The 21033-nt window shown below is 44.4% G+C and overlaps 1 protein-coding gene across 5 annotated transcripts in view; it reads right to left on the bottom strand.

The window, feature by feature from the left end:
* THOC5 (THO complex subunit 5) overlaps positions 1-20689 on the bottom strand; it is a 31587-nt gene extending 10898 nt beyond the window's left edge. The window contains exons 1-13 of one of the 5 annotated variants that reach the window (XM_086682130.1): positions 20575-20689; positions 18550-18678; positions 16453-16596; positions 15306-15419; positions 15070-15167; positions 12694-12840; positions 11182-11296; positions 7589-7721; positions 6835-6867; positions 5257-5334; positions 4302-4342; positions 3960-4059; positions 2471-2579 (exon numbers count right to left, since the gene is read on the bottom strand). In XM_086682130.1, the coding sequence (XP_086538256.1) occupies positions 2471-2579; positions 3960-4059; positions 4302-4342; positions 5257-5334; positions 6835-6867; positions 7589-7721; positions 11182-11296; positions 12694-12840; positions 15070-15167; positions 15306-15419; positions 16453-16596; positions 18550-18645 (1208 nt within the window). In that variant the 5' untranslated portion in view covers positions 18646-18678; positions 20575-20689. The other 4 variants (XM_086682131.1, XM_086682129.1, XM_086682132.1 and 1 more) reach the window with 4 other exon arrangements.
* Positions 20690-21033: the final 344 nt, after the last annotated feature.

Raw genomic sequence — 21033 nt, 5'->3', positions numbered from 1 at the left:
GGAGATCATTCTGTAAAATAATTTCTTGAAGAAAATTCAGCATGGCTGGTTAAATGTTAAAATGTTTGTATGAAGAACATCAATTTCCTAACGAATTAATAGATCCTGGCAACAGTCATCAGTGCTGCTAACTCCACAAAAATAAAGACAGCCTGTGCCTCCTGATGGAAGCACTCAACATTTATACCATCCTGCTCCCTCATCCCTCCTGCAAAAAAATCAAAGTGGAATCTCACCAAGCCTCTAAACCTAACTATAATTAACATGAAATACCCAGGAAGGTAGTAACTCACTAAATTATTTTTTTTTTTAATTTTTTTTTTCAACGTTTATTTATTTTTTGGGGACAGAGAGAGACAGAGCATGAACGGGGAAGGGGCAGAGAGAGAGGGAGACACAGAACCGGAAACAGGCTCCAGGCTCTGAGCCATCAGCCCAGAGCCTGACGCGGGGCTCGAACTCACAGACCGCGAGATCGTGACCTGGCTGAAGTCGGACACTTAACCGACTGCGCCACCCAGGCGCCCCATAACTCACTAAATTCTAATGCAAGGATGCAATCATCAAAATCCAGACTGGGGAAACCTACAAACAACCCATTCTCTTTGACAAACAGATGGCAGGGACATTCAGATGAAAAGATGCTTGAGAGAAGCTTCACCCAATTGCAACATGTGGACCTTATAAAGATCCAGATTCAAAACCCAAACTATAAAAACAACTAACAAAAAACACTAAGAGAAAATCAGTGAAATTTGAACTCTGAATGGATATTGAATGATATTAAGGAATTAGTGTGAGACTGTGATTATATCAGGGAGAAAAAAAAGTATCCTTGTGTTATAGTAGATGAATAAATAGAATCATACACCAGGCTGGTATCTCCAGGGGCCAAAGCAGCCTGTACTTAAGCAAAGGCCTCTGAGCTGGCAGTTTGAAACTCTAGGCCCAGAGCTTCCACAACTGGTCAGATGCCTCCTGGACCTCAGTTTCTCCATCTGAAAAATAGGGGGATGAGCTAGACAACACCTGAAGGCCCATAAAGATACAATCCTGGTTTCAGGGCGGTGCTTCCTTTTGTATCCCCTCCCTCTTTTGGGGCCACGGACCATCTATCGATGATAGTCGTAGTTTCCTCCCCTTGTAAAACTATTGTGAAGAGTTAAGCAAATTCATGATGACAAACACATTACCAAGTGTGACATTACCAGCTGTCATTACCAAGTGCTTCACCTATGCTAAGCACTAGACCTGATCCTTCATAAACACCCTGGAAGTGTATATTACAATTCATGACCAGAGTGAGGAACCAGCCTCAGAAGCCAGGAAACTTGGCTAAAGGTGCACACACAGGTATAAGTGGCAGACCCGGGAAACACTGGAGCTCTGAGCCCAGCTGGTATCCACTCAGCAGTACTGTCTCCAGTACTTGCATGCGCAAAGCTTAGGGAGAAGCTGGAGTTAAGTATGCACTGAGGCCAGCTGGCAGCCCTCTTCTTAGTAGGTTTGGCATCTGAGAGGAGAGCAGGCAGAATGCTGGTGACAAGGAACTCCACCATGGCCAGGGCCCGCAAGCTGCTAGACTGAGAGCTCTGGCCAGGCAGTGTAACCGGGTACTCTGAAGAAGCAAGCCCTGGGCTCCCTCTGCTGGGGTCAGGTGAGAATAGGGTCAGTTTCATCCAGAGTGCCCTAGCATGATCAAATAACTCTTGAGTCCAGGGACCAAGGCTGCGGCCTGAAGGGGGCATGGACTGGGGTAGAGAACACAGGGACACCAGGCAGCCATGGGAAGAGCCCCACCCCACCAGGCACCAGACTTGTGTGTCTCCCTCAGTGGTCTCTGTATAGCTAACCCAAAGACTCAAGTGTGCAGGAGTACCAGGCCAGGGTAGTGCTCCTGTGAGGCTATTTCAGTCCCTCTTGGCCCTTTTCCTTTCTTCCCACTCCTAGCTGTGGAACAAGACTGCCACAGCCAGGCGCTTCCTGGGGATGCCGAACCTGTGGCCATCATTACCATGCCTCCACTCACCCTCCTCAAAACCTCTTCCTGCTGCCAGGTAAGGACAACCTGGGATTGAGCTGGGCTATGAAGCAAAAGTCCCAGCACCTTGGGAAAGAGTAAATGAAGGCCTAAATTTGTCAACCTCATCATGTCTGCCAAATTCCATTTCTACATTCACACCTTTCCACTTGTCAGAACAAGCTGCTGCTCTGCCCTGCCTACTCAATTTTCCATACATTGTAGTCATTTTATCATCTGCTGTGTAGTAAGAGGACCAACTTAAGTCAGCAAGTGCTTTCTAAATACCAGTGAGGTGCCAGGACTTCCAGACGTGGACATGACAACAGAAGTCAATGGAGCAGTGCACCTCCTCAGAGCCAGTGTGCGCGAGGAACCAAAAGCAGCCCGCAGAGAGGCTCTCCTCACACCCACCCCCATGCCCCACTCTCCACAGCGCCTGCCCAGTACCCTGCACTGATGGGGGTGATCAGCTCCGTGGCGGTTGTCACTTTGGCCTTTACCGTCATGATGTTGAGGTTCATGAGGTAGTAGAAGGTCAGGTGAAGCACACTGTCATCTGGAGGGGGAGGATGAAAAGAAGACCATGTACAAGTCGAACATGAGAGCAGAGTCTACAGTATTATGGTACTGTAAAAGCGAGGCTTTTAAGAGCTTTTACTGTAAAAACAGAAACTCAATGGCAATTTTATATTGAATAAAAAATGTCTACAAATTCTTTGCAACTCCTCTCTCCAAGAGGGGGAGATTCATTTCCCTCCCCTTGAGTGTGGGCTGGACTTAGCTGTTTCTAAAAAGTAAAATATCGAAAGGGAGCAATCAAGTGATCACCAAGTGGATCCAGGTTAGTACCAGTGACACCATGTACCTCTGATATGATGGGATGATGAACCCATGTCTATGGTATTCTTCCCCCAAACCCATAAGCTCAGTCTGATAAGGAGAAAACACAGACAAAGCCAAATTGAGTTTTTCCACATAGTAAATAAACCTGGTCTTCAAAGATGTCAAGGTCATGAAAGATAAGCGAAGACTGAGGAGGAGAAGACTGTCCTGGCTGCAGGAGACTAAGAGGCATGGCAACTAAATGTCATGTGAGATCCTGGACTGGATCCTAAAATGGACAAAGGACATTAGTGGAAAAAACAAGGAAATCTGCATAAATTCTGTGGTTTAGTTAATTGTACCAATAAAATTAACATTGGTTTTGATCACTGTACTATGCTTAAGTAAGACGCTGACATTATGGGAAGTTGAGTGAAGAGCATGAGAAGTCTATTATTACGGCAACTCTTCTGAGTCTAAAATTATCTCAAAATAACAAGTTTTAAAAAAAAGGTGAAGTGTGTAGAGTATGTTTCCATTTGTGTAAAAACTAAAAGGAGAAGGGGATAAATATACACTTGCATAAAAGCTTCTAAATACATAGAATAGTTCTAGAAAATACGTAAGAAATCTGTCACCAAGAGGTAAGACCTTGGAGGTAAGACCGAGGACTGGAGTCTCAGGTGAGAGGGAAACTTACATGTGACAGTTAGCTCTTATACTGTGTATATTGCTTTATCCATACAAAACCAGTTTCAAATCATTCTCTGCAGAACACAAACTTCTACTTATGTGTATGAGATTAAGCACACTGGTCATAGTACTCGAATCCTGCACACTCTTGTGACTTGTTCTGTGTATCTGACTTAGTCAATTCAGAAATTGGTATAATTTTATCAAGCATCCCTTATGTGTCTAGTTTCATCTCTGTTGTTATGCTTATGACTTAGAGACAAAAAATCAAACTCCATGCAAAACAATGATGAAAAACAAAGAAATATGAAACCAGAATCTTTTCTTGGTCAAACAGGACTTTGCCTTGCTGAACCTTGTGCACCTGCAGCTAGCAAAAGCCTCAAATGCTATGGATCCTCCAGAACAAAGGGAGCCAGACCTTTGCACTTCAGGTCCAGCATGACAGATAGCGGGTGCCTCTTCAGCATCTCCTTGCGCTTGTCATCCAACTGAACTCCCAGTGTGGGTCGCCGGCGTTTCTGGACAAAGGAAAGATCAAATCAGATGAGCATTGGTCATACGAATTTGCCCCTTCCTTCTCCCTACTGGCCAGGGCCTCAGCCCCGCTGGCTGGAACCTGCTGCTTCAGCTATCCAGCTGCCAGACCCCAGCAGCTCTTTCTTTCCCACCTCTTTCTTCTGCTTCTAGGGAAGATGGCACCTGCCAACTAGCAGCCCCAGTGCAGCTGCTTGACACACTCAGGAGGGCAAACGGCTCTCACCGTGGTCTGCTCCTCTTCAGCATCGGAGTCGCTCTCATCATCTGCAACCACAGAGAGAAAGCATCTGGAGGTAAGGAGCTTCCCAATGCTCCTAAAGTGCCTCAACCCATGGGGCTTAAAGGGGCTGAGACTCTGTCATTTGTAAATGGGTTTCTTTAGAATACACGATAAACTAATTTGCTGCTGCTAATTCAGTATAGAAAACATGGTGATGCGAGAAAAAAAGGAGGAATGCCTCATAATCCAACTGCCTCTATTTTTGAAGGTGCTTTTTAATGCAATCCTATGGACCACAAGCCCCACCCCCGTTGTTGGTAGTGGTGGTAGTAACAGTAATATAAATAGCAACAGCAGTAGCAGTTCATACAACTTGAGGGGTTGCTATGTGCCAAGAATGATGCTAAGAACTTTGCATGTATGACCTCATTTAATCGACACAATAATTTTACATGAGGTATTACTATCCTGTTTTGACAAGTAAGTAAACTGAGGCTCAGAAAGGCTAAAGAGGGGGCTCCTGGGTGGCTCAGTTGGTTAAGTGTCTGACTTCGGCTCAGGTCATGATCTCACAGTTCATGGGTTCAGGCCCCATGTCGGGCTCTGTGCTGATAGCTCAGAGCCTGGAGCCTGCTTCAGATTGTGTGTCTCCCTATCTCTGCCCCTCCCCTGCTCGTGCTCTGTCTCTGTCTCAAAAATAAATAAACATTAAAAAAAAAAAAGAAAGAAATGTTAAAGAACTCTCCCAGGATCAGTGAGCTAGTGAGTGGCAGGACCAAAATCCACAACCAATGCTTTACCCCGTCTACCCTTGAGCATTAAGACATTAAAGTCAAGCTCCCTGCTACTCAGAATGAGTACAGATAATTTCCAAAGGACCAGCACTGTCCTGAGGTGTTGACCTGGTGCCCCTGGACCCAGCTATGGAAGACGTAGGGAAGGATCCCGACCACATTACCTTGAGAGTCTTCAGGAGGCTTAAATAGAGCCTTGGCTTCGTCCACACTGCCTTCGATCGCCACAGACAACGTCTTATCTGTGAGCAAGAAAAAACTTTGTAGGACAGCTGCTGAGGGCAGGAGCTAAGCTACACAACAGGCTAACTCTGGGGCTGCATTTCTTCTGCCTTTGTCACAACTCCTAACTGACTGGGGGTGGAAAGGCAAAAGCCCTTTCTCCACATGAGGAGGAACAAGGTGGGAAACTTAAAGCTTTTTTCCATCATTTACTGAAAACAAAGAATCCAAAGTGCAAATTTTAGACAAGCACCACCTGACACTATGGTGAACGCTTCCCTTTTCAGGCTTACACCAACGTGTAATCCCACCCTAGCGCCTAAAGCCACGGGATACTCCTCTGCCAACTGTCTTAAAGGTTCTCATCCAGACGCCCTAACTGTTCACATCTCAGAAACAACGGTTCTCATCTCAGTGCTTGCTTACTCTCTATTCTGTACTACACCAAGCAGCTGGCTGGGACTGTCACATTTAACTGGGAGGCAGGACAGTGCACAGGAGCTTGGACCCTGCAGTTTAGTCCCAGATATAAGTCCCTGCCCCACTAATTCCTAAACACCTAGAAAGTTATTTCACTGCTCTGAGCCCCCCTTTCTGCATCTATGAAAGAAATCCTGTCTTGACAAATGGTAACTGCCTGGTTGGGTGGCAAAGACCAAATGAGCTGATGCTTGTAATTGTACTTATAACATTATGTTTTTCAAATTAATGTTTAACCTTCACAACAACTCTATGAGAACCATACTATTACTATAGCCACGAGATGAGAAAATCAAGGCTCGGAGAAGTTAGACACATTAGCCAGGAAATAGCTAAGCTAGGATTCAAGACTAGGTCTATTCAACTTGAGCTTGGTGTCTTAAACAGGAAGATAAGAGGGCTGTTCCATGCATCAGGACTGACACTTTCCCCAGGTGACACCTGGCCTGCCTTTGTGGAACTTTGTAGGTCTACTGGGAGGTCAGACAGGCCACCACCTCTCTTGCTCCATTCAAAACGGTATAAGGGGGACACATGGGTGGCTCAGTTGGTTGAGTGTCCAACTTTGGCTCAGGTCATGATCTCACTGTCCGTGAGTTCGAGCCCCGCATTGGGCTCTGTGCTGACAGCTCAGAGCCTGGAGCCTGTTTCAGATTCTGTGTCTCCCTCTCTCTCTGTCCCTCCCCAACTCATGCGCATGGGCGCTCTGTCAAAAATAAACAAACATTAAAAAAAAAACCAAAACGGTATACGGGTCACAGACAGTCATAGGAGACTGAAATGGCTTTGCCCAACTGCACCAAAGAGGAATGACAAACTTCCTCTACCTGGCAAGGCCGCTGAGATAATACTTCCAGGTGATCGGCCACTGCTCTCTGACAGCCCTGCATGAACCAACATACCTCACCCAAACAAGCTAGATGCCCCCATCAACCACTGGCAAATGCCAAACTGTTCTTTTGGGTAGCTTAATTCTGAAATTCTATAGTAAAATGGGAAAGGAAACAGGTTGGGTTTAAACACAAAAGAAAATTACTCACCCTGTCTAGGGGGCTGGGAGGATTTCATATGAGCTGATGATGGAAACAAGAAGGAGAACAAAAGGGAAGGAGAGGACCAGGAGGACCAGGAAGACACAAGAAGAGAGACAGTAATGTGTCGGTGCCCATGGCTGGGAGGATAGGCATGCACTGATGCTGTACAGGTCTGTTTGATGCGGTGGGGTGAAGAAGAAAAGTTTAGGTGCTGGGTGAAAGCTGCAGTAGGGCAAAAGGTAAGGTCTCCAAAACCTTTTCAAAACTCTATGGAGTAAAGGGTCGCCCATAAGCTTAAAGCAGACACGTCTTCCCACTTGGTAATTCACTTTAACGACATGCAGCCTGTTTGGGCATCATGAAAGTCTGGGAAAGCTGCCTGGGACCTATGTTCACCAAGTCCTCTCTCTGAAGCGGAAGAAGAAGTGCTGATCCACCTGCCAAGCATGCCTTGATGGGGTGAGTGTCTGGGAGCCCAGGCAGGCAGGCTGCCAGGGCACTACACCCACTAGCCGACCAGCCAGGCTCATTGAAGATTCAAAGCCATCCATTCTGAAATGCCCACCAGGTTAGTCTAGCCTCAGGCCAGCTGGTCAGAGCAGCCATGCTGGGTGGTGCAGAGGGGAGGCAGCGTCTGTCACCTGGGAACTTCTGAGCAGGACCAGGGAGCTTTCCTCAGCAGGCAGGGCTTCCAAATGACTCAATCGGCCACGGCTGTTGCTCCCACAGCCCCTCTTCCTCACCCAGCCCCCATACTCACCACAGGCCTGCCCATACGCAGTGGCCTGGACAAAGAGGACATAGAGAGGCGGTGGCAGATGTCTAGCTGTCTCATACTGCTTGTGAGCCTGGTCGAACGGCATGAATAGGTACTCTTGCACTGGGAGGGAAGCCTGCATGCAACAAAAGAAGGATTTTTATTTTCCCTTTGTAGGCAGTCCACATGTGAAGAGGTGGCTGCTGAGTTACTATAATAGTTTTTTTTATCTATTAAAAATACATGATAAGTTAACAGAATAGGTAGATAAGAGGTCAATACAAAAAAATCAATTTACACAAGCAACAAACAGTATGAAAATGAAAAAAAAAAAAAAAGAAGCATTTCCAAGAGCATCAAGAAGACTTAAACTACCTAAGAATAAGTAAGTAAAAGGTGTGTAAGCCTCTACACAAAGGCTTGAGAAATGAAAGGCCACGTTAATGGCCTGGAAGACTCAACACTGCCCTGAAATCAGTTCACTCCAAACTGATCTACAGATTCAATGCAACCCCAGTCTATATCCCAGCAGGTGAAAATAGACTAGCTGATTCTAAAATTTACATGTTAAATGCAAAGGGCCAAGAACAACCAAGACAATCCTGAAAAATTAAGCTAGAGCACACACTACTGGGCATCAGACTTCTCTTAAACTATTTTTTTCCTTAATAAGTTCTTTTAACATTTATTTTTGAAGGACAGAGACAGAGCATGAGTGGGGGAGGGGCAGAGAAAGAGAGGGAGACACAGAATGCAAAGCAGGCTCCAGGCTCTGAGCTGTCAGCACAAAGCCCGATGAGGGACTTGAACCCACAAATTGTGAGATCATGAGCTGAGCCAAAGTCAGTTGCTTAACTGACTGAGCCACCCAGGCGCCCCTGGGCATCAAGGCTTCTGACAAAGCTACCGTAAATAAGCCAGTGTGATACTGGTGCATGGAAAGACAAATAGAGGACACACAAACCTACATGGACATTTGATTTATGACAAAAGTGGCACTGGAGAACAGTGGGGAAAGCATGGCCTTTTCAATAAATGACCCAGCTGAATACCTACATGAAAAAAAAATGAAACTGACCCTATATCACACTATGTACAATGTTCCCTTCCAGGTATCCTAGATTCTAAGTGTGAAAGATAAACAATAGAGCTTCTATAAGAAAATGTGAGAATATCTCCATGACCCTGGGACAGAGAGAGAGATTTTTAAACAGGACATCCTAACCACACAGGAAAACACTGATTAGATCATATAAAATTTAGGAACATCTGCTCATTAAAAGATACCATTATGAGAGTGAAAAAGAAAGTCATAAAATGGGAAAAATATACGCAAAAGACTCATCTCCAGAATATATAAAGAAGTCCAAGCAATCCAATAGAAAAATGAACAGGAGACTAGAATAAGCCTTTTGCAAATGAGGTAATCCAAAAGCAAAGAAGTATAAAAAGGGGTTGTGCTCAACATCACTGGTCCCCAGAGAAAGGCAATACCCTTCAGAATGGCTAAAATCAAGAAGGCTGACAATACCAAGCACTGGTGAGGATGTGGAGCAGTTAGAACTTTCACATGGTGCTGGGGGGAATTTTGTACATCAGTGCAATCACATTAGAAAACTGTTTCAGTGTCTGCCAAGCTAAATATATGCCTAGCATACTCTACGACCCAGCAGTGTCATTCCTGGGTATATATTCAACAGAAATATGTACATATGACACCAAACGACAAAGAATGCTTATAACATTATTATTCATAATAGCCCCAAACTGGAAGTACCCACAATCAAATACTAAGTATTAATGAAAATAAATGAACTCCTGGTGCTCACAACAGTACAGATGAATCTCACAAACATAATGTTAAGCAAAAGAAGTCAGACACAAGAGTATATATACAATTCTGTTTGTATAAACTCAAAAATAGGCCAAACTAACCTATGACATTAGGTATCAAGATAATAGTTACTGAAGGGTGAGAGGAGACAGTAACTGAGAGGGGGAATAAAATATCTTTTGGAAAATTGGTAATGTTCTTTTTCTTGATTTGCGTGCAGGTTACATAGATGTGTTCACTAGAGAATATTCACTGAGCTATACACTTAGGAACTGTATGCTTTTCTTTTGTAAAAATTGTGTTTAAAAAAAATTTTTTTTTTTTTACATTTATTTATTTTTGAGAGACACAGACAGAGCATGAGCAGGGGAGGGGCAGAGAGAGAGGGAGACACAAAATCAGAAGCAGGCTCCGGGCTCTGAGCTGTCAGCACACAGCCCGATGCAGGACTCAAACTCACAAACTGTGAGATCATGACCTGAGCCGAAGTCGGACGCTTAACCGACTGAGCCACCCAGGCGCCCCGTAAAAGTTATGTTTTTAAATGTAATATATGTACGCTGTTTTAAACAGTTGTGTTTTAGGGGCGCTGGGGTGGCTCAGGTGGTTAAGTGTCTGACTTTGGCTCAGGGCATGATCTCATGGTTCATGACTTCGAGCCCTGCATCGGGCTCTGTGCTGACAGGTCAGAGCCTGGAGCCTGCTTTGGATTCTGTGTCTCCCTCTCTTTCTGCTCCTTCCCTACCTGTACTCTCTCAAAAAATAAACATTAAAAAAAAAATTTTTTTTAAACAGTCGTGTTTTAGTTTATAAAGCAAAAACTCCCAGGGGCACCTGACTGACTCAGTTGTAGAGAATGCAACTCTTAATCTTGGGGTTGTGAATTCAAGCCCCACGTTGGGCAGAGTTTACTTAAAAAAGAGTTAAGAAAAAAAGAGTTAAAAACAACTATAAGGATTTAGAGCAATCTGCTTCACAGAGCAAACAAAAATCAGGTCACCTATATAGAAAGACATTGCAGGGGCGTCTGGGCAGCTCAGTCAGTTAAGCATCCAACTTCGGCTCAGGTCATGATCTCATGGCTCGTGAGTTCGAGCCCCGCGTTGGGCTCTGTGCTGACAGCTCAGAGCCTGGAGCCTGCTTTTGATACTGTGTCTCCCTCTCTCTGCTCCTCTCCCACTGTGCTCTCTCTCAAAAATAAATAACATTTAAAAAAAAAAAAAAAAAAAAAAGAAAGACATTACATTTTACATTACAATCTAAAGTGGGGACTTATCCTCCTAAGGTACCTGATGGCTTTCAAATAGGAGTAAAGTTCTTTTCAGAGAGAGTACCTCTGCTAAACATCTACCCCCAAGGTGCAGTCAGGGAGTCTAACAGACATCCACATCTAAGCATGCCTGGAAACTGTGAGGCTGATGGAAACTATTCTGGGGTAAATTAAACCTAGAGTTTGCAAAAGTATTTTACCTGGAGGAAGCTCTGGGTGAAAAGAAAACATCTCACATAAATGTGTGTACATGTTCCTGAGCTCACCTGGCAGCATCTCTTCCACCCAGGACACAACCTTACTGCACTGGTTGGGTAGAAACTAGAGACAAGACCATCCTTGCAATGGGCTCTGACATCTGTTAGGGTAACAGACCTGGCAAAACCCAAAGGGAGATGTGGCTGCTGGAGGCCTCAGGTCAGCAAGGTCTTGCTGGGTGCTGAAGGCAAAGCAAAAGGCCAAGGTAGGGGAGTATGTGGGGGAGAGCCTCACCTGCATAATGCTATTGAGACGAGGCTGGAGGCTGCTCAGGTATTCCTTCTTCACCTCAATCTCCTTGAGGATCTTCTCCTTGTTGGACAGGCACTCTCGGTACTTCTCTGCCAGCCTATGGGGAGAGGACAGACCACTGTCACTTGAAGCTGCTCAGAGATCTCCCGATACATCTACTCACTGTCACAAGCCACCTAATGACAGCAGTCATGATTAACTAATGTTTACCTAGTACTTACTATGTGCCAGGCACTTGGAGAACTATAAGCATTATTGAATTTAATCTTATAAAAATCCTGGAAGATAGGGACTCTTCTTTTCCCCAAAGAAGGAAACAAAGGCTCAAGGAGGTAGGGAATTTACCCAAGGTCACTCAGCTAAGAGTAAGTACAAAGCTGGGCTTTGAATCCATGCCTGTCTGGCTCCAGAGGCTCTGCCCATTAACCACTAGGGGATATCCCTGTGTCATTTCCTGCTCCATTTCTTGCCTCTAGGGTCTAGACCCCAAACTTTCACAAACATGTGGATCTAGCAACTATAGGACCCAAATGAGGTCCACAGACTGGACTGAATGGGGCAGGGTAGGGATGGATTATGGACCACAGGAACACAACACTCATGGTTTAACCTATGCCCAAGGCAAGCAGTGTACTGGACAGAGAAGTGATGGGCCAGCCCCATCTGCTAAAATCTGGCACCAATTCCATAAGAGTCAAACTTAGTGCTTACTAAATTCATTAACATAGACTGAATAGAATACATTCTATAACAGAAAAGAAAAAAAAAAAAAAGGAAATAAAACACCTACTTCTCCAATGGAAAACAGAGCTGTGTCAACCAAATGCCCTAGAATTCTTGTACAAATACAGAGGAAGAAAGCCACCATAATGAAAAGGATGCAGCCACGAAAAATCCAGTATGAAAAAAAAATGCTATATTCTTAAAAATACCTAGATTAAGTTACACAGTAGAAATGTTCTTTTTAATAAGTAAAAGACCTTTATTAGTATGGGAAATTTTTATGTGTAAAGGGGTTCCTGAAAGCATAATTTATGATAGCAAAAAATGATAAAAGTCTAACCCAATAAAGAAAAAACTATATAAATTATAATTTGTCCACATACAAGATATTGTATAACCTTCTAAAATAATGTTTGCACAATTTTAAAGTACCATAGGGGTAGTCTTAGAGGCAGGAGGAACAAGCAAAAAACAAAATTGGACTTAACAGTACAAAAGATATTTAGGTCTCAGGTATTAAAATTTTAAAGAAATGTTACTCCAATTTTCTATTAACAGCCTTAATTAATTCCAACCCCACCTATGATGCAGTTGGTCAAGTCTGAATTATCAGATGTGAATGAATCACAAAATGAGATTTGGTCTTAAGAAATCATTCTGCTGGTTCCACAGAACTGCAGTGTCTGACTGTGGGTCATGACAAAGCGTTGTCCCCATGGGTAAAGGTCTGTGTTGCACAGGTTAACAAGGTCAGGAAGGGAGAAACACAACCTTTTTCGCTGCTCCAGCTCCCAGTCCAGACGTGCCAGGGTTTGCTGGTGAGGGTCTCCCATGGTGACTTCAGCCTTGCTAATATCTGGAGGAGCCTCCTTATAAAACTCCTCTAAACTGACCAGATCAATTTCTTCATGCTTCGACCTGCAGGCAAATACTAGATGTTAAGTTGCTGTTCTCAAGACTCCAAACCATGGAATAAGCAAGCCCACAGTTCCCCCCATAGATGCCCATTTAGCCCTGGTCTACAACTACCCAGGAACCTGGAATCCATCAAGTCTTCTCAGCAAAGGCTCGTTAGTAAATATCTCACTTTGAAGAGAAGTAGATGATTACATACCACGGGATCCTTATCCATGGTGCTCAACCTTTTTATCCATGAATTAAAGACTTGGAAGGGATGCTTATCAAATTTACAGATTATCTCCAAGCTTAGTAAGACAGCTAAGAGCTGAAAAAGTCAATAAAAACACTACAGTCTAGGCCTACATTGACAGGTTGAAACCAATAAATTACGTTTAACAGAAAAAAACCTAAGGGTCTGCACTTAAGTTTAAAACATTAATCACATAAACAAGGGATGGGGAAGATTCAGGATGGCATAACCAGGTGTGAAAACGATCTAGAGGCTTCAATCGTTATGTTTAGTGATTCACATATACTAAAGAAATCCCATACTCTTTCCTGCATTAACATAGTGCACAGGTCATGGACAGATGATGGTAATAATGGCAGCTACCAGGTATTAAACACCCACTGTATGACAGCCTCACCTAATTCTCAGGACATCTCTATCAAATGGGGATTTCTATCTCCATGTTTCAAATGAGATGGAGACTCCTACAGATGAGCAGCTTGCCTAAAGTCACATAGCTAGTGAGTGGCAGAGCTGGGATTTGAATCCAGGCTTATCTGACCAGGGCCAATGGTGGTCACCTGCCTCTCCAGAGACTAGAGTTCTATTGTATTCTGAATTTGTCAGCTTTCATCTGAGTGACAGTAACAGCTTGGGGCATCCCATTCTTCTGTTTTTAGTATCTTTTATTTGTAAGCAGTTTAAGATACATAAGAAGTTTCAAAACAGTACTGAGAGTTTACCTTCCCCTGGTTCCCCCAATAATATCTGATCTATGCATAGTACATAGTCAAAACTGACAATGACTCAATACTATTAACTCAGAGAAAAACCTGATGTGAATTTTGCCTCTATTAGTATTTAACTATCATTACACGATGAATGTATAAAGCAAATAATCAGTGTAATTATTGGGGTGCCTGGGTGGCTTAGCAGGTTAAGTGTCCAACTCTTGGTCTCAGCTCAGGTCATGATCTCATGGTTTGTGAGTTCGAGCTCCATGTTGGGCTCTGCACTGACAGCACAGAGCCTGCTTGGGATTCTGTCTCTCCCTCTCTCTGCCTCTCCCCTGCTCGCTTGTGAGCTCTCTCTCCTTAAAAATAACTTTAAAAAATTAGCATAACTATCAGGAATACACCAGACCCAATGACTGATGTGCCCCTCTCATCACAAGTTTATTACAATAAAACCTGCCTCTTTTCAGTTTGCACAAATAGGTCTGACCAAACAAGAATACGTTCTCTTTTCTTCCTCCTGTCTACTCTTTCCTCCTTCTCATCTCTCAACTTGGATTTGCCAAGAGGCATTACATTTTAAAATGGACACTGACAAACTATAGTTTGTTTACCTGAGAGCAACTAAGTGGCAAGAAGTTCAGGTTCCAAAGAATAAAATCCAGTTGCAAAAATGAATGGCTGGAACTTTAGAGAGGAAAAGTGGGCCAAAAGGTTAAAAGGATTTGACTGGAAGGGAGTTGTTCCCACGCAAGGTGCCCAGGAATCAAACTGGTAACATAAAGGCCGCTGCTGGAGATAGACAACTGGTTTTGGCCAGGTACAGAGCTCAAAACTTGAAAAAGTCAGACAAGCTTCTAAGGTTCTTTGTGCAGCTTGAAAACACTGCTTTCCAATTCTCCCAAAGTGATCTATTCACTTTTGTCCCAGATCCTGCAGTCTCTAAGTTCATCTGATTTTTTTTTTTTTTTAATTTTTTTTTAACGTTTATTTATTTTTGAGACAGAGAGAGACAGAGCATGAACGGGGGAGGGTCAGAGAGAGAGGGAGACACAGAATCTGAAACAGGCTCCAGGCTCTGAGCGGTCAGCAGAGCCCGACGCGGGGCTCGAACCCACGGACCGCGAGATCGTGACCTGAGCCGAAGTCGGCCGCTTAACCGACTGAGCCACCCAGGCGCCCCTCATCTGATTTCTTTTTAAGGAGACTAGCTAACCTTGAGCTATGCAGGAGAAAGTAGTTACCAGTAGGCAATTTTGACAAAATTTGTTCTCCAAAACTCACTTAAACTCCAGACATTTGGTGATCTCTTTCTGCAGGTGCATCACCTCATACAACAGGTTCTGGAGCTGCAGGTGATAGGCATCTACTTTCTGCTTGGCCTGAAAGGAGGACAAGGTCAGAGGTACGTGGGGCAAGTCAGGTCAAACAGAGCAGCAGCACACTCAGGGAAGAGGTAAAGGGGATTAAGAAGTGGATGGGGAAGAGGGAGGAGGAGGATTAAACCTCTCAATTCCTACCTCATGGGTCTGATCTCTTCCTTTCTTCAACCTGATATGGGCTAATCGATTAAGCTTCTTTAGAGTCATGAAATGCACACAGCTCTGGATCCTCCGATCTTCTATCTCAACTGCCTGCAGGCAAAGAAAACTGGTGAAGACCTTGACAACAGGTGATGGCTCAGCTTCCTTCAGCCCCTCACTGCTGACCCATCCCTACCCAGGGCCAAAAACAGATACTGGAAGGAGCTCAGAATGATGAGAACTGTCGATGGAAAATGGAGCAAGTATAGCCAATGCACAATTAATATCTGTCCCAGGGCACCTGGGTGGCTTAGTTGGTTAAGTGTCTGACTCTTGATCTTGGCTCAGATCATGATCTCACGCCCCATGTTGGGCTCTTTGCTGACAGAGTACAGCCTGCTTGGGATTCTCTCTCTCCCTGTCACTCTTTGCCCTCCCCCACTCTCTCTCTCAAAATAAATAAACTTTAATAAACATTAAAAAATAAAACCAATTAATATCTGTTCATACATATTGTCTACAGAGATCCTAACAATAGCAACATCCCGCCATACAATTTGATCTCTATGAATAACCTTACAGAATAACTTAAATGAACATACCAGAATTATAGCTATAAAGCTTGGCAACAGTAAAATATGATGTAATAATCATAACAATGTTGGGCCAGGATAAGCACAAATAAGTGAGATTCTCGGCAATACATGGGTTTTGTTTTTAGTTACACTGTTTAGTTTCTTTGCCTCAAAGTCTGGTTCATTCATTTAATACTAACAATTTCATTTTTGGTCTCTATAACATACCTGTACCTATCCATCCTTACAACATCAAAGGAATTTACACATATCATCATTTCCTACAAAATGCCTGACATGTAATAAGTATTAATTGGATGAACTGTCAAATTACACTTAGGAGAAAAATTAATTATCCTGTACTTTTGTTACTCTAATTGATGATTGGGGAGCGATGAAATGTTTCAATAAATTAATAAGCACCATCTCTGGAGCCCGCAGACTCCAACTACCTGATCATGGTTAGGCCGGAAGACCAAGATCAGGAAGGGCTCTGGTGGGTGCAAAACAAGTCCATCCGTGCAAACCCACCATGTTCATGTCTGCCCCAAACCACTGCTACTCCTTACCACATCCTTGCCTCCTCGGCTCTTCAGGTCCTGGATCTCAGCCATGAGCCTCTGCAACTCCTGGCACGTGTACTTGTACAGCTCATAGTCTCTGCCAGGGTCCCGCAGGTCCACCTCAGCCTCCTCGCTGTAGTATTTACCTTCCTGTGGAAGCACGGATACATGCCTTGGGTGGGGAATAAAAGTCTCCCTGTTGGGACCAGGGACACTTGGCTGAAATCAGTAACAATGAAACTCCAAATCATGTCTCTAAAAAAATCTGGTCCTCAAGGTGCGCCTGGCTGGCTCAGTTGGTAGAGCATGCGACTCTTGATATCAGAGTTGTGAGTTCGAGCCCCCATGTTGGGTGTGGAGATTACTTAAAAATAAAATCTTAAGAAAAAAAAATTTGGTCCTCAAATCACATGTTTTCCTTCTTCTCAAAATGGAAAAGAATCCCTCTTTTTTTCTAATTATAAAGTAATGCATCCTTGGTGTCAGAGACTCAGAATATAGTGAGCAGTATCAAAAACAAAATGAGGGGCGCCTGGGTGGCGCAGTCGGTTAAGCGTCCGACTTCAGCCAGGTCACGATCTCGCGGTCCGGGAGTTCGAGCCCCGCGTCGGGCTCTGGGCTGATGGCTCAGAGCCTGGAGCCTGTTTCCGATTCTGTGTCTCCCTCTCTCTCTGCCCCTCCCCCGTTCATGCTCTGTCTCTCTCTGTCCCAAAAATAAATAAACGTTGAAAAAAAATTAAAAAAAAAAAAAAAAAAAAAAAATGAAAAGTTGCCTGTAATCTCACCTCCAAACTGAAACAACTATTTTTAATACTGTGGATAAACGCAAATTTTATTTTTAAACAAAATGGAATCACACTGTTCATGCTATTTAGTGCAGTTTCTCATCCCAATAAATTAAATATCCATCAAAATGGCTGTGTGAGAATGCACTGTATGGATGAACCAGAATGCATTTAACCAAATTCCTACTGATGGGTGTTTAGATGGTCAAATCAAGCTTTAGCAGAGACTAAAATATCGTAATTGGTCACCCAGCCTTTGGAGTAAATGGAACACATCTCTTGAAGAGAGTTAGCTAATGATACTATATTGCATATTTGAAAGTTGCTAAGACAATAGGTCTTAAAAGTTACCACAAGAAAAAAAAAACTGTAACTACATACGGTTAACTAGACTTTTGTAGTGATCATTTTACAACATACACAGATTTCAAATCATTATACACTTTAAATTAATGTTATATGTCAATTACATCTCAATAAAAAAGAATTAATGCCTACACAATGGATAAGGTTTTTTCTTACTCTAGATTTCCTAAATCTGAGAAAAAGATCGTTTTCTACTTAAATTCAAGCTCCTATGCTTCTCTAATCCAGTTAAAAAAAAAAAGTAACCAACCAATCAAAACAATTAGGTCACAAATTAGCTTGACAGGAGCACCCGGGTGGCTCAGTCAGTTAAGCGTCCGACTCTTGATTTCGGCTCAGGTCGTGATCTCTTCGTTCATGGGATTGAGCCCCGAGCTAACAGTGCAAAGCCTGCTTGGGATTTTCTCTCCTACCCCTCTCTCTCTGCCTCTCCCCCACTCGCACACGTGGGCATGTGCTCTCCCTCTCTCAAGATAAATAATTAATCTTTAAGAAAAATTAGCTTGAGAGATTTAAAGACAGGGAAATGATAAAAGGAAGAACCTGCTGACAGCATGAGCTCTTAGGCCACAGAAGACATTCTGCGGAGATGTTGTTCTGGTACTTTCTCAGTAGCTGACCAGGAATGCCACATCTCCAGTTTCTGGTGGTATGCTGCAGATACTGGCTTCTTCTGACTCTGGAAACTTGGGAGACACACACCATACTAGAATGCATTGTCTGTTCAGGCACTATTCATGTCTGATATAGGCTGGTTGGTTCTTGGAATGCTGCTGCTAAACCAAATGTGAATACTCAGGTTTTGTAGAATCAGGGGAATTCCAGGCACCTGGTCAAGCAGAGGCCACCTGGGAAGCCATCACTGTGACCCTCAGCTGCTGCAAACCCACAGCCAGGTGATTCGCCACAAGCTGTAATTTCTCAGCAGCATGGCAGCACTGGCTGATCTCACCTGTTCTGTGTCAGAACGGTTACGCTTGCCTTCAGATGGAGCTCCATCACTTCGTATCACTTTGGGCTTCCGTTTCTTGCTTGATTCTGATGACATGGTTGTTTGGTAAGGTCAAGAGGAGATAGAGACCTGTTAAAAGGAGAAAACTTTTGCAATTTTCCAGAGTTGGAATTGGAGATTTTTCTGGAGTCAGAATACTTAAGTCTAACTAGTAGTGCTGGCCACTAACAACCTTGGTAACTCAAAAAAAGGGTCACTCAACCTTCCAAAGCTTCAGTTTAATCCTGTGTAAAAAGGGGAATCAGTCCTCAGCCTATCCAAAATGAATTCATCTTCACCTCCTTTAAAGGCGCCATAACTGGGGCGCCTGGGTGGCTCAGTCGGTTGAACGTCCAACTTCGGCTCAGGTCACGATCTCGCGGTCCGTGAGTTCGAGCCCCGCGTCGGGCTCTGTGCTGACAGCTCAGAGCCTGGAGCCTGCTTCAGATTCTGTGTCTCCCTCTCTCTGACCCTCCCCCGTTCATGCTCTGTGTCTCAAAAACAAATAAACGTTAAAAAAAAAAAAATTAAAGGCGCCATAACCACATCACTGACTAAACTCCGAGGCTTAGCATATACACCTGTTCCCAATACTATCGATTGATCACCGTGTGCTGGACCTGATCTAAGCACTTTACGGATAAATACTCATTTGATCCTTATAGCAAACTTTTCAGGTAAGAACAAGTACCATTTTATAGATGAGAACACCGAGGCTCGGAAAGCCGAATGAGCTGCCCAAGGTTACACGGCTAGTTTCCTAAGTTGGTTCCATCTGACGCCACATCAGTGCTCTTGACTACATTCTTGTAACACCAATGTGTCTCGCTACCATCTCAGCTGGCAATGCCATCAACTCTTTGGTTGACCCTAAAATTTAAAAGAATAGAACCTACATTTCGTGGGATTCTAGGGTCACAAAGCATCCTCCCCCTCTGCTACCTCTCCTGGTTGTCACCACAGCCCCTTGAGGTGGGCAGCACCATCTCCCTTAGCCCAAAAAATCTGCCACCAGCATTTACTGAAGGAGCCAATGGCTGATGGTAGTGAGTCAGAGAATCCCTGAGTTGGAGTCTCCACTCTATTTAAACGGCTAGGAGTCCTGAGACAAGTCACTTCACTGTTCTCTGGGCCTGTTTCCTCAGAGGAAATGAGAATAACAGTCCCTACCTCAGGGGTTGTTGTGGACATTGACACAGGAGGCATTCCTCTGGGGAAGGTGATGAAGATGACCTAGCAGTGGGACTGTAAATGGCACATGGATGATCTGAAATAATGTTGAACATCTAAGGAGGTCAATCCCTTTTCAATTCTTTTTAGAAACTTCCGATTGCTTCAAGGAGAACATCTCATTTTCCTAATTTGTCTTTAGCATCTGTGAACATCAATATTCCTTTCTTAGCAAAAGGATTCTGTCTCAGAGCTTTAGACAATGCAATCTAGCCAGAATTAGTCTGTTTTCATGTTAATTATATTAATTTTTATCATTACTTTCTGCATACTGCCAAGTCTCCGTTTATGGGAGACCATCGAAATTTTCTCCTAAAACCAATTTACCTTTGCGAAGTAAAAAGTGACTCGATTAAAAACCTTAGCAAACAGTCTTAAAGGTAAATTGGGCAAAACCCAAAAAGGTGGGACGCGAAAGGCTGAAATGTGAGAAATCCTGACTTGGCTACACAGTAAAGAGACCCAGGCACACGTAAGCACCCAATAAATGTGAGTTGTTATCACCACCACCATAGACATCGACAACGTCGTCGTCACCTAGAGCTGCATAGTGGGGCCCGAAGCTGCTGCTGCCAACATTTTCACCTGAAGAGACTGAGCGCGCGGCGCCGAGCGGCTGGGGACCCCGAAGAGTGAGCACGCAGAACTCGGGTCGGACTCCAGCCTGGGGACGCCCTCCGGGAAGTCCGCACCTCGGTCCCGGAGCGCCCTGCCCCGCCCCTCCTACCAGCCCCTCTGTCCCGCTCCAGTCCTCACCGCGTGCAGCCCCGAACCTGTCGCGGCCAGTGAGCCACTTCCGGCGGCGGAGAGAGGGCTTCCCAGGCACCATAGAGAAACGGAAGGAAAGAGCGGTCTGCCGGAAGCGAGGCGCGGAGGCCGGAAGCGAAGCGCTGAGGCCCTGGCCGGCCGCCGGCTCCCGGCGGAAGTAGCTCCTGGGCTGCGCGCAAGCAAGCGGCCTTGAGACCTGTGTTTGTTAGGAAGGGTCAGCAACACCCTCCCGCTGTCCTCCAAAACCGGGAAACTGATGCTGCAAGGGCAGAGTCTTAGGTGCCCTGTTTACTCTTTGCCCAGAGCCTAAAGCAACGGCCCCCAACTGGTGCGTGCTCTGCTTCCGACTAGTTGAGTGAATGAGTTCGTGGTAGGTCCAAGATAACGCGATAGCGTGGTAGTGCCAAGATGTGAAACTGCGGATATGCCTTCATGACCTGGATTCTT

This window comes from Puma concolor, chromosome D3, assembly GCF_028749965.1.
Source record: "Puma concolor isolate L17-30 chromosome D3, mPumCon1.1.hap2, whole genome shotgun sequence".
NCBI lineage: Eukaryota > Metazoa > Chordata > Mammalia > Carnivora > Felidae > Puma > Puma concolor.
This window is presented reverse-complemented; position numbering and strand designations above follow the sequence as displayed.